This window comes from Ammospiza caudacuta, chromosome 8 (genome assembly GCF_027887145.1).
Source record: "Ammospiza caudacuta isolate bAmmCau1 chromosome 8, bAmmCau1.pri, whole genome shotgun sequence".
Classification (NCBI taxonomy): Eukaryota; Metazoa; Chordata; class Aves; order Passeriformes; family Passerellidae; genus Ammospiza; species Ammospiza caudacuta.
This window is the reverse complement of record NC_080600.1, coordinates 20433703-20452100: the sequence shown is the minus strand read 5'-3', so window position 1 is coordinate 20452100 and position 18398 is coordinate 20433703. Positions and strand designations below refer to the sequence as shown.

The 18398-nt window shown below is 49.1% G+C and overlaps 1 protein-coding gene across 2 annotated transcripts; it reads right to left on the bottom strand.

Moving 5' to 3' along the window:
- Positions 1 to 9708: 9708 nt before the first annotated feature.
- NEUROD1 (neuronal differentiation 1) lies at positions 9709 to 11933 on the bottom strand. Of its 2 annotated transcripts, XM_058809721.1 has the most exons (2): positions 11889 to 11933; positions 9709 to 10806 (listed from the first exon to the last, which is right to left on the bottom strand). In XM_058809721.1, exon 2 carries the CDS (start codon positions 10795 to 10797, stop codon positions 9709 to 9711), a length of 1089 nt encoding a protein of 362 aa, XP_058665704.1. In that variant the 5' UTR covers positions 10798 to 10806; positions 11889 to 11933. The 2 variants fall into 2 exon arrangements, with proteins under 2 accessions (XP_058665704.1, XP_058665703.1); XM_058809720.1 differs by lacking the exon at positions 11889 to 11933 and having other exon boundaries at positions 9709 to 10812.
- Between the last annotated feature and the right edge of the window lie 6465 nt (positions 11934 to 18398).

Here is an 18398-nt window from a genome sequence, read left to right as displayed (position 1 = left end):
GGCGGCAGCGGCACCCCCGCTCCGCTCCGGCCCCGCCGAGCGTCCGCGGCCCGCCGGGCCCAGCAGCGCCCGCCCCGCCCCGCAGGCGGGGCCGCACCGCCCGGGGGCCGGCGGGAGGGCGCCCGGGCCGGGCCGGAGCTTGGGCCGCGTCCGTGCCTCGCCGGCAGCCGCGGGACAGCGGGGCTCCGCTGCCGGGACACCGGGACAGCGGGGTTCGGCTGCCGGGACAGCGGGGCTCGGCTGCCGGGACAGCGGGACAGCGGGCTCGGCTGCCGGGACAGCGGGGTTCGGCTGCCGGGACAGCGGGACAGCGGGGCTCGGCTGCCGGGACACCGGGACAGCGGGGCTCGGCTGCCGGGACAGCGCGGCCGCCCCGGCGCCGGGCAGAGCGCAGAGCGGCACCGGCCGGACCCGCGTCAGGTGCGCTGCCCGCGGCGAAGAGCGGCCCGAAGGCACTCGGGCATCGCAGCGCTGTGCTCTCCTCAGTTACTTCTGCAAGGAAGGAAAGCTCCCACTACAGAAATTAATTTTCCTTGTCAGAGTGCCAAGTCTTCCACTTTTCTGTTATCATTAACAATATTGCTATTCCTTAGCTTCAGAAAACTACGATGTAAAGTTCTAATAGCCCTTCCGTACTAAAAAGGCTGAGTCTTTCACAAGTTGTGACTCTGACATAACCTTAATGTAAATACCACGCTGGCATTCCTGCTGCAAAACAGATTATTGCCATAAACCCGGGTGGAGGCATCATCCAGCTGTACCCTTTATTCATAAGAATGCAAAACATTGCATTCGAGCAAAACAGTGACTTGGAGTCTGCTACTCACTCGTACTAGAACAGATCCGCTGTCAAGTGGGCCAGTGCCGAAGGAATACCCAGGAGGTTGCGTAGTCATCCCTCATCCTCAAAGCTTGAAAGCAAGGGAGGAAGACCACTTTACTCTTGCTCTATGAATGATAGAACTTTACTGCTTGGAAATACGACAGTTTTACTCACAGCTGCTGTAAGGTTCACTGGTGACAATCATGTTAGAGTGCAGGGCCAACTCCCGTTTATAAGGTGCTTCTGAGCCTGTAAGGGCTAAACTTGGAAAATTATAAAGTTTTATAATGTCATGGTGGCTTGCTAGGGCGTGAAAGTTAACAAAAAGTTCAGTAATTTTATCTTTTATGTTTGTCACAATACAAATGTAACTGTCCTCCTGAGAAATAAGCAATATATTGAAAACATTGCCCTTTGCTGATACAGTTTAAGCCACATGTTAGAGTATCCTGTGATGTTTAGCCTTGTAGAAGAGAGTCAAACCAGCCAAGAGCTCACAAGATGATGCATGTTTTCAAGGCATGTTGCCTTCTGTCATAATTCCATAAAGAACAGGAACAAGCTACTTATTATGTAGCTGAGAAGACAGGTTTAAGACACATTTTAAAAAGTCATCATGGTACAACTTTTTGATACTTATTTCCATCTATTACTTTGCCATGTTTAATGTATATTCCAAATATTTGTTAAATATGCAGCCTGTTTTCAATTTGCATCAAGCCAATTATACAGCTTTTACTGAAATGCAGGCCTCACCAATTTGCCTTTCTGAATCACATGACCACATAAGGTTTAGGTTTGCTTAAAACCTTTAGTACTTATTACAATTTTTGTTTTGTTCCTTAAGTCTTTTTTGTTGGGATATAAATATCTCAACTGCAAAGTAATCAGATAGAATAAGGTATAAATAATTGAAATTATGTGTAGAGTGCAGAAGTTTTGTGCAAAATATCTTTAAACAAAAAAAAAAAGACTGATGAGGCAGGAAAAACTGTGAGCCAAACAAGCTTGCCTTAACTTTTATCATTCTGATACGGCAGTAGATGATCCAATTCAATTTGTGCTTGTTATTTGGTGTCAGTGATCTTTAATGTGTTTGCACTGATGTCATTCAAAAGGAAAGCTAAATCATTAACTGGAAGATAAAGCATAATATGAAGCTAGGTATAGTCAAATCTCTTTTGAGGCCATATGCCCTCTATAATTCCCTGCAGTCATTTGTATTTGTTTCTGGGACAATTTATTAGCCTATACCACCTAGTGTATATTATGTATTACCACCAGATAATTTCTCCTAAGGTAGAGGAAAGGGTAAATTGATAACTGGCTTAGAACCCTAAAATAATAGTGTTTTCAGTACCACCAGTGGGAAAGTACTGCAATCCCTAAGAGACTTGTAATATCCTTTGACTGATGTAATTAAAACTTCTAACACCTTCTTATAGGCATTACTTGAAAAGTCTATTATATCAGTAACAGTTAAGGTACTAAATATATTAGATAAAAACATAAAATAGTAAGAGAACTTAATAGAATAGTAACAAAACCCATAAAAGTCTGTTCATTGTGTTTTGCTGCTGTTCAAAAATCCTCAATGACCACAATTCTTTCTAAATCTGAGACAGACACTTTTTTCCTGGGGGCAAAGATTCCAAACAAGTCTATTATAACAGCCTTTTTTTTTTTTTTTTTTTTTAGTTATCACAAATTTCAGGTTGCACATTGAATTTGGAAATGCATGGAATAGTCCAACAATATAATTTTATCAATTTTTCTAGGCTGTGTCTGGAATTATCACACATAAAACTCCCTTTAACTTTCTTGTAAGAAATGGTTATGTGTATGGATGATCTAATGTGGTATCTTCTGTTCTTGTAACAGAGAAAGAAGATGCAAGACAGTCAGTAGGAATTGTACAGCAGGCATTCAAGCAGCATGGAGCACTGGGCCTACATTCAACAGAACAGGGAAGTCAGGGGAGGGTGTTAGACTCCATCAAAGACCCAAATCATCGGCCAGGTTTGCAATGATGAGGCAAGTCTGCATCAGCAGGGTTCAGAGCCAGGTCAGGATTGTGGCTGAGCTGCAGAACATCATCCCACACCATCTGGAACTGAAAAAGTTGTAGTCCCAGAAGGAACTTGAATGGAGCTCCAGGCTCATGTTTAGGGTCAGTGAGGGGGTTGCAGGTGGGGATGCTCAGGGTTCTAAAGGCTCAGTACTGGCTTCATGGGCCTTGCAGCCAGAAGAACAAGAGGAGGAATTCTGAGGAACAGTAGGAGCAGGGTGCTTCAAAAAGGAAATGGGGTTTAGAGTGATTACAAGTCAGGTAGGAGCCCATATACCTGAGCAAGGTAAACAGAACTGCGTGTAGCTGAGTTCAACAAGAGCCCAGCCAGCCAGACAAACCCCTTGTATCAAGGTAGGTCCAGCGTCAAGCTGAAAAGCACAGTCATTAGGTCAGGTCAGGTGGCAGTACCAGTGTCAGTGGTAGCCCAGCAGCCACCAGGGAAGTTTGTGTTATCAAGGCAGGTCCAAAGTCAGACAAGAATTTTGAGTTTGTGGGTCAGGACCCAGATATGGCACAGACAGGGCTGCAATAAGATGAAGGGAGACACCACGCTTAAGAGCCTCTTCCAAACCACAGATCTTGCATGAAGGAGAGGAAATCTCCCTTGTGGTTTCTTAGAGTTTGTTCTCAGCAGTCTGGACCCAGGGGAGGTTTTGTCCCAGGTCAGGGTGCTGGCCTTGAGCACAACCAGATGGCCTAGGAGAGGGAAGCACCCTATGGACCAAGAGGTAGTGGGAAACAAGGAGAGGAGCTAAGCTCTCCTTAACTAACAGTGTCTCTTTCTGGAAATCATCCCTTGCTCTCTAAGCTACTAAGTAGTGAGAGCCTCAGAACTCTTTTGCAGAAGAACCCTGTGAAGTGAAGAAAGAGGTAGGACAACCTGTGACAGAAGTAGTGAGTGAGGGAAGTGCAGCTAGTGTTAACTGAAGGACAGCAAGTGGGTAAAGCTTGCTACTGGAAAATATGTCCTCCCACCTCAAAAAAAGTGTCTGTAAAAATGCAATGAGGTATCTAGGCCAGTTTTGGAGTCATAAGAAATGTGACGTTCAAGTTAAGGAACAGGAATTTAGACCAGAAGCAATAAGGGGACACTCTGGGGAAAACATCCCCATCCTAGAGCTTTTGACTGAACATTTCTGGTAGCTGACTTGTTTTCTGTAGCTAATGGAGATTTCCTTCTGGAGAAACCTGAATTTTGAAGTTGGCAGCGTACCCTTGGCTTGTATGTTTTTCTGGCTACAGTGTGTGTTTATACAATGAGGGTTTCGTGTATAGTCAGTTATACTTCAGCTGTTCATTCACAGATATTAGCCCTCCTAAGTATGCTCCCTTCTTACATTTCTACTTCAGAAAATAAATTTTGTAACTCTTAATATTAATTCAGCTCTGTTGAATTGGTTTACCATGAAGAAGCGACATTAAGCAGAACACCAATTTTTGGCATGATAAGCAAAGCCATAATTATTCTGAAGGAAAATGGTATAAATGGTCTGTAGAAGAGGGCACCACTATTGCTGTACATCTTCAAATTTTCAAAAGAAGGAAAGCCTTAAAGAACAGAGAAAAAAAATGTAGATAAGGAAATGGACAAACCTTTGCAAAGAGAACAGTGAAATTATTATGCAGGTATAAGAAGCTGCAAAAATGCAGTCTGAAGTTGCAGACATTCGTGATACTCCCATGAACTGAAATTAATCAGAACAATAGAGAAAAACGTGGTAATAGGAAGAATATTAAATGAGAATGCGTTGCTCAGGGTATATTGTCTTTTCTTTGCATTAAGGCTGGTATCTTTTTAAGGTAATTTTCTCCTGCTGAATCTTATTGTCTCTTGCTTTGTCACAGTGTTGGTAAACATGTAAATATTAGTTGTTTATATTTTATTTCATGCAAAATGCAGTGAACTCTATGCTGCAAACTATTACAAGCTAGGGAATTGAAAACTAGGGCTGGTATTCTATGTTTTACATACCCTTTAGGCAGCCTAAATACTTAAGAGAATGCTTTGAGAGCATTGTCAGTTTTAATTTTGTATTGCATAGCTTCTGACAGTTTGTTAAATACATATATGAATTATTTAAAAAAACACTTATGTAGATATTAGTGTATTTGTAGATCTTCAGCTCACTGTTTCAGTATGTATTTATGTACTGTGTTTTTCAAGGATTTTTTGTAATATGGGATTTTCAGATAAGGAGAAAGTGTAGACCATTTTTAATTTCTGAAATAATTACCATACCACCCATTTGGTCAATAAAAACAAAAACCAATTTCTGCATATTTTCCCTGATACAGCACCAGGCAGAACTCCAAGTTTCATTTCTGTTCTTCCTCAATAGAAATGACTGATAAATTAGTGGGTTTTGCTTGATTTTTTAAATTGTAAGATACCTTTAATATATATAAAAGAGAATGAAATGTAACTCTGTAATTTTTAAAACTATTTGAAAGAATGGTTCTCTGACCAGAAGTATTGTTGTACTTTTAAAAAAAGAGACTTGTGCTTTTAATATGTCAGAAGTAATTGATAAGGTCAAGGTGGATCTAGTTTTAATCAGTTACAATATTGAAATAATTGTGAGATGTCTTTACTTTTACAAAAGATAGAATTGTTTTTCTTGCCCTCAGTAGTTAGTTTAGAATTATTTCTACTAACCCTTATTGCCTCTGGAATTGCATGTTGCTTTTCCATATTAGTTTATTAATATTCTTTAACAGTATCTTTTGGAGAAAGAGGCTCTCTGCTTTCTTCTGGTGAATCCAGGAATCTTGGTTCTCCTTGAATCGACTTCCCTTCACCTGGAGACTCCTCCTGAGTGCACTGGGCCAAGGTCTGATGTTGTTCAGGCACATTGTTCATTTGGGCTGGGTAAAACCAGAGAGTTCAGTCTTCCAGGCATCTTGTGGATGTAACCTGGAATTCCACCATTTCAGACTCCTCAGCTGTGTCTGTCACAGCCAGCAATGGGTCCACAACCTCCACAGATCCTCTTCTGTTGTTCCAGAACACCAAGAAGGGAACAGCTGCTAGTCATGACTGTTTCTTGTGTACTGTACCTGCAGATTTAACCTCAAGCACGCACTGGTGGCAGAGCAATTTCTGCGGTCAGAAGAATGTCATAAAGAAGAAGGGAAAGGCCATTGGTCACAACCAGCCCTAAAAATAGAGTTTTAGGCCTGTGCTGGCTGACCCAGTGTGTGTGTGGGCACAAACCAACCCCAGAGTTGTCTCTGCATGCGGAAGTTGGATAATCCCACTGTAGCCTTAGTTAATTAGCGATATGTTCATAGGATAGGAACAGTGTGAGTAATTCTTTCCATTAAAAGAGACCTTGATAGACCTTCCTGTGGGAGTCATGAGCAGAAATTTCAACATTTGGCTTGATGTTAATAATATGAAAGAAATATCATGGAGACATCAGAAGCATCAGCAAAGCAGGGGATGGGGGAAGGTCTCCAGTATTTTATAAGGGTGGTGATGGGGAAAAAAATCACCCAAAACTAATTGAAATAAGAAAACTCGCAAGTGATTTGTAAATTAGAGCCTCTAGTTACTAAAATGCCTAATTAATTTTCCTTATTAGATTGCTCATAACATTAAAACATTACTTTCTCTGAAGTATCACAGTAGCAAATACTGAGATAGCCTAGATAGATCTTTTAAGTAGGTTGCATTGGCTGGAAGAGTTGAATTTTGTTATCAATAGTGGAAAAAGAAAAGGTAATTGAAAAGGTTTCTTGTGCTTTGGAAATGCCTTCCAAATATTCATTAAACATTTAAGCAACTAAATTTGCAGAATATGTTCCTGACATTGGCACTGGTTCTGTGGTATTTCTCTCATCAGATGGAAGTACTGTGTGTTATGCAGAGTGCATTCATGCATAAACAATATCATTTTCATAAATTAAAACCTCCCCTGCAGAAGGAACATCTGTGCCTGCCTTTGAATAAAAGATGGTGGCATGTGAGTTGCCCCTTGACTGACTAGAAGAATCCTTGTATTTAGGAGGAAGGTGCGTAACCAAAAGGCAAGCAAGCCTGGGTCAGCTTTTTCAATTTTATCTGAAAAATCATCATTCATTTATCCCCCTCGGCTTATCTAGGGCACCCTTACCTATATTGCCACTGACTGGGAAAGGTTTATGGGTGCTTGAAAAGTTGCCTTTTGCGTTCTTTCATTTCAGATTCAGCAACAGTTTTCGCGTGTGGAGCTGCAGGCTCTGGCGAAATGCAGGGAGATGCTGCAAAATGCATCAGTCGGCGTCGCAATTAAGTTTTAGCATGTTTTTAAGGCGGAAGCCTGGCAGCAGGGGCTGCTGAACTGCTAGGGCAGGTTTGCTATGCTTACACGTTGGATTTCCGTAGCTACAAACACCTTTAAAATAGACGCCAAAAGCTTGCTTTCTCCTGGGGAAAAAAATGCCCTCATCCATAGGAAAGCTTGTTTACTTTCTGCTGGGTTTAGCTGAAATATTTATGAAATACCCCTGCTTTGCGACAGGCTTCATGTAAAGTATTTCAGGTAACGTCTTAAATCTGTTTCTGACGGTCGGAGGCAAAGACCTGTTGATAATTGTTCCCGGTCATTAGGGGAATTGCTCTCCCGCAGGTTGTGTCTCCGGTTTTCTTAAGCCTCAGAATAATCAGCGAAGATTAAAGGAATACGTTTCCCGTCTGCAAAGGGGAAGGGACGATCAATCGATAGCGCGGGTCCAGGTCTGCCTTGCGGGGGGAAGGCGCACCTGCTGCCCAAGCGCGGGGACCGAAGCGCCCGCTCCCGGTGTGCGGGTCCCGGCCGGGGCTGGCTGCGGACACCCCGGGAATGGCTGCGGACACCCCGGGAATGGCTGCGGACACCCTGGGGCCGGCTGCGGACACCCCGGGAATGGCTGCGGACACCCCGGCAATGGCTGCGGACACCCTGGGGCCGGCTGCGGACACCCCGGGGCCGGCTGCGGACACCCCGGGGCCGGCTGCGGACACCCCGGGGCCGGCTGCGGACACCCCGGGAATGGCTGCGGACACCCCGGGAATGGCTGCGGACACCCCGGGGATGGCTGCGGACACCCCGGGGCCGGCTGCGGACACCCCGGGAATGGCTGCGGACACCCCGGGGCCGGCTGCGGACACCCCGGGGATGGCTGCGGACACCCCGGGGCCGGCGGGCAGAGCCGCGGGCGGCAGGGCCGGCACCGGGAGCCCGGCAGGGCCGCACCGGCAGCCGCAGCTCCCAGCGAACGGCGCTCCGGCCCCGCTCCCCTCGTCCAACAAATCAGCATTGCAAATAGCCGGGTCTATCTGTAAACAAACGAACGCCACCCCCCACCCCAGGCCCGAGCACTTCTCAAGTAAAGAACCCGTGTCCTTTTTTTTAGACCAATTTTATTCTACAAATAATAAGTGTTGCACCTTTCATGAGCTATCCGAATAAAACAATAATCCCATAGGAATTACTTACACTAAGAAAAAAAATCACATTTAAGGAAAAATGCAACATTCGACCAAATGTTCAATACTATGTTGTTGCCAAAGGATGGATTTTTTTTTCTAAAATCCCAGTGTGCATTACACCATAATATACAGGATTACAAACAAAATTACAGTACAGATTGATTCCAGTTGAACCAGCGTTACATTTCAAACAGCACTTATTCTGGACTGCATTGTACATGCAATAGCTATTGTTCTAATTACGGATTAAATGGTTTGAATTTGTTTCAAGCTACCGTACTAATCGACTACAATAGGTATATAGCCCGACTTTAACGACCTGATTAGATTTCGGTTCAGATTTATAAGATGAGCATATGACAACCACGGATTGTGTGAACGTGTATAAAATCATGCATTTATAGCGCCTGGAAACATTAACATCTTCAAGTTATCTTTAAAAAAAAACAAAACAAAAAAAAAAAAAAAAAAACAAACCAAAACAAACAAAAAAAAAATCCAACAAACCAAAAACCACGGAATGCCAAGGGGTTCAAAGACTAAAAAGAAACAGTGCAAATTGTATGTGATAGTCAAGCAGCTTTCGATTTAAAAAAGGTGTTGGCATTTGCTTATAATCTTTATATACAAGTTTGTGCAAGTAATGTGTTGAAATGATATGTTTTAATAGAAAATAAGTCTATCGTTCTTATATCTTCTCAAGACCTAGGGGATCTGGTTCTTATTGTACGGGGTAAAGGAAAAAGAAATTAAAAAAAGAAAAAGAATGAAAAAAGAGACTTGGATAGGAAAGAAATCGCCCGGATTGTGCATTTTTTTTTTTCTTCTTCATCTATTTGAAAAGGAAAGAAGTGCTAAGGCAACATAACTTCTCTAAGCACTTTTCTGCTGGTTTAAATTAGTTAAATCATTTTGTATAAATTAGATATAATTCTACCTTTCCAATATGTATAAAAATTGATGAAGCTGCATGGTTTAAAATAGGAAATTCACGTTATAAAAAGTCATTAAAAATTCTGTACAAAATCACAACAAAATAATTCAGCATGGGAAAGGTAACAAGTAGTAAAACGTTGGTTGAAAAATATAGATTTCATATATATTTTGTAATTGGCCCATCGCTAGTTTAAAAATTGCATAGATCCTAATTATTGCTTGTGATTTTGTTATCCCGATCAGGTAATTGACGCGATCCCAATGCCCCTACCCCAATTTACAGCGTCGCTCCGAGGAGCGGCAGCGCGGACAGCGGGCGAGCGGGCCCGGGGCGGCGGCGGGACCCGCCGGGCCGCCCGCTGTAAACAAGGCGGTGGCGGGCGGCGGGCGCGGCTCCCGGCGCTCCCTGCGGCCCGGGCCGGGGGCTCAGTCGTGGAAGATGGCGTTGAGCTGGGCGCTGAGGACGCGCTCGTGGTGCGGGTGGCCCTCGTAGGGCGCCAGCCCGTCCACCGGGATCTCGCAGCGGGAGGCGGCGGGCGGGAAGATGGCGGCGTGGGCGGGCGCGGCGGCCAGCGCGGCGGCGGCGGCGGCGGGGTAGTGCATGGAGAAGGCGTAGCTCTTGTCGAAGTCGGCGGCCGGCTCGTGCTTGAAGGAGAAGTTGCCGTTCACGCTGAGGGGCGGGCTGAGCGGCCCGTCGAAGGCGGGGCTGGCGCCCTCCGCCAGCCCGCTCTCGAAGAAGGGCTCCAGCGCGGCGCCGTAGGCGTGCGGCGGCTTGAGGTGGAAGAGGTGGGAGCTGTCCATGGTGCCGTAGGGCGGGCTGGGCAGGCCCGGAGACTGGTACGGGTAGGGATGCGCCGGGAAGGGCGCGCCCGCCGCCGCCGCCGCCACGTGCGGAGGCACCTCCTGGCTCTGCTCGGGGAGGAAAGTCCGCGGGTTGAGCTGCAGGCAGCCGGCCACCAGGTTGGTGGTGGGCTGCGACAGGCCCTTGCAGAGGGTCTGCACGAAGGACACCAGGTCCGGGCTCTTGCCCGAGCGGAGGATCTCGGAGAGCGCCCAGATGTAGTTCTTGGCCAGGCGCAGGGTCTCGATCTTGGAGAGCTTCTGCGTCTTGGAGTAGCAGGGCACCACCTTGCGCAGGTTGTCCAGGGCCGCGTTCAGCCCGTGCATGCGATTGCGCTCCCGGGCGTTGGCCTTCATACGCCGCAGCTTGAAGCGCTCCATGCGCGCCTTGGTCATCTTCTTCTTCTTGGGGCCCCGCCTCTTGGGCTTCTGGTCGTCGTCTTCCTCCTCCTCCTCTTCCTCCTCCTCTTCGTCCAAGTCGTCCTCCTCGTCCTCCTCCTCTCCGTTCCGCAGGGAGTCCTCCTCGGCCTCGGCGTGCAGACCCTCCAGGTCCTCCTCCTTCTTGTCCGCCTCGTGCTCCTCGTCCTGGGAGCTGAGGCACTCGTCCGTCCAGCTCGGGGGGCCCTGCGGCTGGGACTCGCCCATCAGCCCGCTCTCGCTGTACGACTTGGTCATGGTGAGCCTCTGCATGGCGGAGGGGACAGAAAAGAGACGTGTCAGCACCAGGAGCAGCGACCGTGGCCACCCGCGGGGAGAAGTTGCCCGCGCTTCGCTCCCCGGTCCCGCCGCCCCCTCCCGAGGGAAGCCCTGGATTCCCCACCGTGCCAGGGCAAACTTTTAATTGTCTCCGCGTTTCTGCCTTGTAATTAAGTTGACATATGTTCAAATACCATTATGTAACTCGCCGATATTAGCGGGCAATATAAGCAGATTATGCGTGCGGGAGTCAGCCCGGGCGGCACGACGCAAGCGGACCAAGAGTGGGTTGTTTTGTTTTGTTTTGCTTTAGAAAAAATCCTCAAACATTTTTGCCGAATAGAGGAAGGGGGAAGGAGGACACACGCGCACACAGGGCACCTGCAGGGACGGCTGGCGCCTGTGTCGCCTGTCCCCGCCGCTCTCCGCGGTTCCCCCTCGCCGCATCCTTGCGTGGGGCTTGTCCGCCCCAGCGGGCACCGAGCCCCTGCTCCCCGGTGCCGCCTCCGTCCGCAGCACTGTCACCGGGCTGCGCGGCCCCTGCCCTGCCCCTGCCCCTGCGGTAACAGGTGCGGGACTGGCCCCGGCTTCCCGTCTCCGTCGTCCCCTCTGTTGCAAACGAGCATCGGTTCCCCGCTTCCCGTGCGGGGCTGGGACAGCTCCCCGGTAGCGTCGGGCGCACCGGGAAGGAACAATGCCGCACGGCCGCCGAGGCACAGCCTGCGCCGGGACCGCGGCGATCGCGCTCGGGGAGGAAGGGAAGCCCAAAGTTCGGAGGTGCATCGGTGGAAGCACATTAACATATCTAACATGCGGCTGTACAAACGGATTTAAATGCGTGCATGGACGCACACACACATTTACATATATACATATATAAATGTACACACACACGTACGTGTGTATGGATGGATACAGGTGCGCCCGCACACACCAGCAGGAACGACAAGCGACAATAAAACCTGAAGCCGTTCCGGCAGAGGAATATCCCGTCCGCCCCGACGTCGCAGGGTCCTCTCCCACCCCGGCAGAACCCTTTTCACCGGGGATAACACACGGTTTCCCATTACCTCCGTCGCTCAGCCTCTCCTGCGCGGTGACGGTCTCATAACCCCGGCACAGCTGTCCGTGCGAGGGCGCCGCGCGTGTGTGCGTGTGGCGTTTATTTCCCGAGGTTGCCCGGCGCCGGGCTCCCCCCGTTATATAGCGGGACGGAGGATGCGCGCCGGGGGGCCGGCACCGGGACCCGGGCCGCGCGCGCCCGCCGCGCCCCGCGCGCCTGCGCCCCGCCCCGCGCCCCGCCCCGCCCGGTGGCACGCGCCATATGGCCGCCCACGTCAGGCGCGCGGCGCCCCCCCCACGTGACGCCCCTTATTTGTATGCGGCCTCGCGCCCGCCCGCGGAGCCGCCACGCCCGCGCTGACCCGCGGGCCGCGCCATCTGTCACCAATGACACCGCCGACACCGCCGCCACCGCCACCGCCACCGCGCCGCTCCGCGCCGCTCCGCACCGCTCCGCGCCCGCCGCCGCCCAGCCCCGGCCCGCGGAGCCCCATTGTTCCCATTGTTCTGGGGTGCGGCCACCGAGGGTCCCCGCCGGCCCCCCCGTTACATCTCCTCACGCGCGCCTCTGGCCCCCCGAGACTCCCGGTCCCCGTCCTTGTCACAGGCCCCCTCCTCTTTCTCCGGTTTGCGCCGGTGCTGGGGAAAGCGGACGTCCCGGGGCTGTGACACTCACACACACACACACACACACACACTCACACACACACGCACACACACACACACACGCACACGCACACGCACACACACACACACGCACACACACACAGACACGCACACTCACACACACACACGCACACACACACGCACACACACGCACACACACGCACACGCGCACACACGCACACACACACATACACGCACACACACACACACACACCTGCCGCCCTGTCCGAACGCCCGGAGCAAACGCCGGCCCGCTTTTCCCGGGTTTTCGGTGGGAATGCTGCCGGTTAACGGAAAGTTTGGAAGAAATGTCTCGGCGGAGTTTGCAAAGGCCGCCAAACCTTAGGGATGCGCTTTGAGGAGGGATGTAACCCCCTCGCATGATAGCTGTGCTACCGGCAGGCGTTATCCGGATATTTATTCAATAAAAATAAAATTATTTTCACCTCTTGAGGATTTAATTGCGGAACAAATCATTCTCCCCTGAGGAGATGGATTTGGAAGATAATTTTCCAGGTCGGGTTATTTCTAAAATGTTTCTCTCCTGTTGGTGACCTACATAGCCCGGGGCAGCAGGAGGGGACTCCGGGGATGTTCGCCTTGTCGGTAATCAAATACAGAGGGCAACCGGCTACTTTTTGTTCCGCCGAATCTGGCCGGTTCTCGGTGGGAAGCGAGGGCCAGCAGCGCGGTGTGCGCCGGCAGGTCCGGCGGGCGCGGCTGGAGCGGGGCACCCGCGGGTCCCGGCGGCTGCGGCCCTTCCCTGGGGCACGGAGGGGACGGAAGCGCCGCCGCAGACCCACCGATGGATGGCCCCTGCCCTGGCCACCGATGGATGGCCCCTGCCCTGGCGAGCCTTCTCCGGCCACAGAGGCACCCCCGGGCCGGGGTCCGGAGCATGCCCGTTCCCTGGGCGGCTGGGCCGGGCTGGCAGCCCCCGAGAGAGCGCGACCCCATTAACGGGAGTTGCTGGGGCGGCCGCGCTGCTGGAACGGACAAGTTTTGGAGGCAGTGAGGTTCAAACAGGTTTGGAGCGTGCAGGAGAGACATGGGTCTGGTCCAGCCCTGTCTAGATTACTGGAAAATGTCCCTTTGAATGACTCTGTCTGGGAAGACACCCGGGAATGTGGGCACTGGGGAAACACTAGGCAAGAATATTGGGAGGAGGACACTGACAGAAAACTGCATCTCGGGGAGCGGTGAGAACTTTGGGGTGCTCGTGTGCTTCTGAGTGTGATGAACACAGTCATCTTCCCTGGGAGCAAGATAAAATCAACACGTTGTCGATTGGCAGGTAACTAGAGAGACAAATAAAGAAGCAGGCAGTCGGACAGAGGGGCTTAAACCCGGCGGGCCCGGCTCGTCCCACCCCAGTCGGTGACTGACGAGGGTACCGGTGGCCGGGCCCGCAGGTGCGGGGCGCTGCTCCGGTGCCGCCCGTCGGGGCCGGGGACGAGCGCAGCGCTGCGGGGGCCCGGGGCTCTCCGCCGTTCCGCCTTCACCTTCCCGCCCTTGCCGGGGCTTCGGCGCTGCTTCTGCTCCCGGTCCCGCAGGCAGCCGGCTCTGCCTCCCCTACTCGGGCCGTCCCTGGCTCAACGGCTCCAGTTTCCCACCTTTCCGTTCCTCCTCTTCCCCCAGCCGCTTGATTTTATCGCTCCAAGCGTGCCTATTTTTTTCTCCCTGACCTACAGACTCCTCCTTCTCCATCTGGCTTCTAATTCGGCTTCTGTTTATTTTTCCTCCCGAATCCTTTGATTCTCTTTTCTCTCCCTATTATTTTTTAACGATTTAAAAATTTTTTTCCTTTTGTCTTTTCTTTTCCTTTTCCCTTTATTTTTTTTCTTTATTCTCTCTTTTTTTTTTTTTTTTCCTTTTCCTTTTCTTTTTCCTTTCTGCCCCCCATCCCTCCCTCCCTAGCTGGCTTCCCGCCCCCCTCCCCTCCTCCCGCGGCGCGGCACGCGAACCGCACGCGTCCCAACAAAGCTCCGTCCGTCCGTCCGTCCGGCCGGCCGGCCCCGCTCCCGCCTCAGCTGCCGCCCCCCGGCGCTGGCGGGAGGCGCTCCCGGGGCCGCCGCTGTCCCAGCCGGGAGCGAGGGGGGCTCGCTGCCGGGGGAGGCAGCGCTGTGGAAACGCCTTACAGTTGTCCGGAGCGCGAAATCCGCTCCCGACGAAATCTCTTGGGTTTGCGGCATTATCTTAATTAAGATAATTGATTCATATTGCACCTGCGAGAGTGCGGGGAAAAGATGCCTCCCCAAATAGCTTGGAGCTATTGGAGAGAGGAAGCCGCGCTTACAATTGAGCGAGTGATTTACTGCCCGGGTAGCCCGGGCTGCTCGGGCTCTCCTTTCACTGCCAGGCTTCCCGTTCTCCCTCTCCAGAGAGGCACACACGCAAAACAAGGAGGTTATCCTGAATAAAAAACAGAGAAGGGAAAACGTCTCTGCCCGCTGTCCCTGTCGGTCTGTCCCTCCCCAGGGCACGGCACCGCGGGGCCGGAGCCCATCGGGCTCGGGAAGGGCCCGCTCGGGTCTGCCCGCGGCGCTGCCCCGCTCCCCAATTCCAAAGGCTGCGGGGACAGCAGGGCACGGGAGGGGAGGGCAGCCCCACCGCCCGGATCACCCCGAGCCGGGGCCAGCCTGCCGCGGGAATCGCCGCGGGAGAACCGCGCCCTGGATGAGCCGCGCCGGTACCGGTTCGGTGCCACCGGCGTGAGACCGCTCCGCGCTTCGTAGCGTCTCTCTAGGACACAGTGTACATCTGGGCTCCAAAACTGGTACGGCTGATTAAGGTGCCTTTTCTGCTCTTTCCCCCCTTAAAACTCAGTGTATTAATTTTATTGAGCCTTTCCCTGCTGTTGTTATTTTAATTCTAAACGCTGTTGTTATTTTAATTCTATAAATGTAAACTTCTATTTAGTTAATGGAAAATACATCACCACTGAGGTTTAATTATCAGCTTTTTAAATTACTCTTTTAGTCAAGTGCACACAATTATGAAATCACAATAGATTTAAAAAATAATTCAAATTGATTAAAAACAAACAAATCGGAGAAGTACGTACCATTAAAGCAAATGTCTAAATTGTATTGGTAGGCCGGCTACCTCCTGAGCTACAGTTGAAATAGCGTCAGCACTCTGCTATCGGTGTCAAACCACCTCTGTCATTAGGAAAAAGGATTCTTATCAGAAGGGATTTAGATGCTGTTGTAACTGCAAAACCTAATTATTTTTGATCCAGGCATTTACCCCCAGAGTCCCACCTTGTTTAAATAAAGTGTTTTCTTTCCTCTTGAACAAATGCATTTCCATTTGAATTAAATATTGATAATTTGACCTTTTAGTTCCTTTAACTAATCAAAAGGAAAAAAAACATCCAAATGTAGATCCTAGTGCCTTGCCCTAGTGGGTCTTTCCGCTTGAATAGACACTGAGATTAAATGAGTCAAACTTCCTCTTTCATTGCACTCTCTTTGCACTAATTGCTTATGCAAAAATGCAGATTTGTATTAATTAGTAACTCCACTGATTAGTTCGGTGGTATTTTCACGTAATAAATCATGCTGCAGACACGATTTTTGGCACATCCCCAGTAGTGGCTCAGGATGCAATAAGTTTTCCATATTAAATAAAATCTTAGCCTAAATCTACCTTTTCGTTGCAGGTACACTGTGTACCACCTGCTGTACGCACCTGCTACGGGAAATTACCTTCTGTCCCTGGCAAGGCTCTTTCCTTGATAATGCACTCCTCTTCACAGGGTGTAGACTTTAAAATGGGACACGTGAATCACAGAATCAAAGAAGGAGAGAAATCTGATGTTATTTTTAACCCTTTCAAGTGAATAATGTTAATTTTAAAGGAGATGAAAGATACATGTATCTATGTAAGATACACCAATGTAGATTTTTTTTCCTTTTCTTTCCTATGCCCGGCCACATTATTCCCTTTTACAGCATCACTCACTGCATGCCCAAATTATCAAACCCAAGCCCATTTTTATTTTGTACATTTCTTTCTCTTTCCTCGAGCTGCAGAGGCTGAATTTGTACAAATATCACACTAGTTAACTGGAGCCCACATCTCAGTTGGATACAGAGGCCTCAGCAGCAACAAGGCTCCACAGCATCTCTGATGGTATCTACACAGTCCCAAACCCATCCCTGCTTGCTTGTATCCTGAAACCTCTATAAAACTCTCTCTAGATCACACACAGGCTGATGCACAGCCTCCAGCAGCTGAGATCTACATGTGAAAAATCTTTCCCAATTCTTTCTAAAATCATCCTAGACATTACCTTTCTCCTGGTTCCCTGAGACTGAGTGCTCTATACTTCACACTGTGTCCTCAAGCAAGGCAGCACAAGGCATTGTTGTGATATTTGCCACAACAAACAATGTCAGTTGGTGCAGTGCTTGTTAAAAAGAATATGAGGCTCCAGAGGAGCATAAAGGATGATGACACTGGTGTCATTTCCTTACAGGTGATACTTTCCAGGGCGGATCCTGACCAGTCTTTTTTTCCTTTCTGATAAAACTCTCCCTCACTTAAGCAGTGCTGTTGCCACAAACACACTTGCAGGATCTGGCCTTTGGCCTCAGTCTAAGGGGTACAATGGGGTGGAAGAGCATCAAACACAGGTGCCAGCAGATTATCCAAAGCTTTGCTGAGATTAAAATCTTGTCTCAATATGAGTTATTGCATATTCTCTAAATAGAAATCTCCTTACTGGTGGCTTTAAAAGGTGGCTTTTTTTTTTCCTCTGAGAGAAAATAGCAGTTGAACCCCAGGCTGTGTACATAAAAGCTTATGTGTTTGTTCCCTATGGCCATCCAATCTGAACATTTTGCCAACATTTTGCACTTCCTAGCAAAGCTACTGCTTCTGTTAGTGTTCCTTTACTGAAGAAAGTTAAAGCAAAAACACTCTTAAAGGGTTATACACAAAAATGGTCCTGATTAATCTCAGAACATGGTTACTTGTTTAAGCAATATCCTGAGAACAAAACAAGAAAGGTTAAATCAATGATCCACAGGGATGGAAAAAGAGATTCAAATAATCATTAAATCTTATTACGTAATGCGGCTTTGTTTTTACCTCTTGGAATGAGTTCACACCTGGATCTGTGCTTTAAGTGCTCCACAGTGAGCTGGGCACGATGGAGAATCATTTCCCATCACAGAACAGTGTAACTCCCACAGCTGAAACTCTTGCTAAGCACTGTAAGTGTTTTTGAGGATATTCTGAGTTATACACATCACCACATTGTAAGGGATTGCCTTCCTCTGCCGTTCCTGTCATCGCTCCCCTTTTACCCCCCTGACTGTCACTGTCAGCTCACAACATTGTGTGAATGCCTAAGAGTGTGTGTCACCACATGTGACTGCTTCTCAGAGATGCTCCTGGGACATTAACCATCACAGCTATGGGTGTGACTATCCCAAAACTACACTGACATGATGTTCTTCTCTGTTTCTTGAGGAGATGTCTCAACCTCTAATCCACAAAGGACAGGATAAGCATTAGATAGCACACTATGTTTTCCCTCTTTCATTGCAAAGATTCACAGAAAAGATGCTATCTTGTCATCAAAAAAAGCGCTTTTGTTCTTATATCACTTCCCGCAGAGTGTGGTTTTATTGCCCTTCATTGTCTGGAGGAAATCTTAAAATTCACCTACAGGAGGTATGTACATATATATGTATATACATACCTATATATTTCAGCCCTAGGGCTGAAACCAAGCACAACCTAGACATAAATAAACTGCAGTCATGTCCCAAGGGCTTTCAAAGGCAAATGTCCATGAGGACCAAAAATGTGTCCAAACCCCAAAATATTTTATTGTAAGT

What these genes read in the sequence shown, in the direction of transcription:
- NEUROD1 (XM_058809720.1), bottom strand. Translation starts at nt 10,812, where the DNA reads ATGCAGAGGCTCACCATGACCAAGTCGTACAGCGAGAGCGGGCTGATG.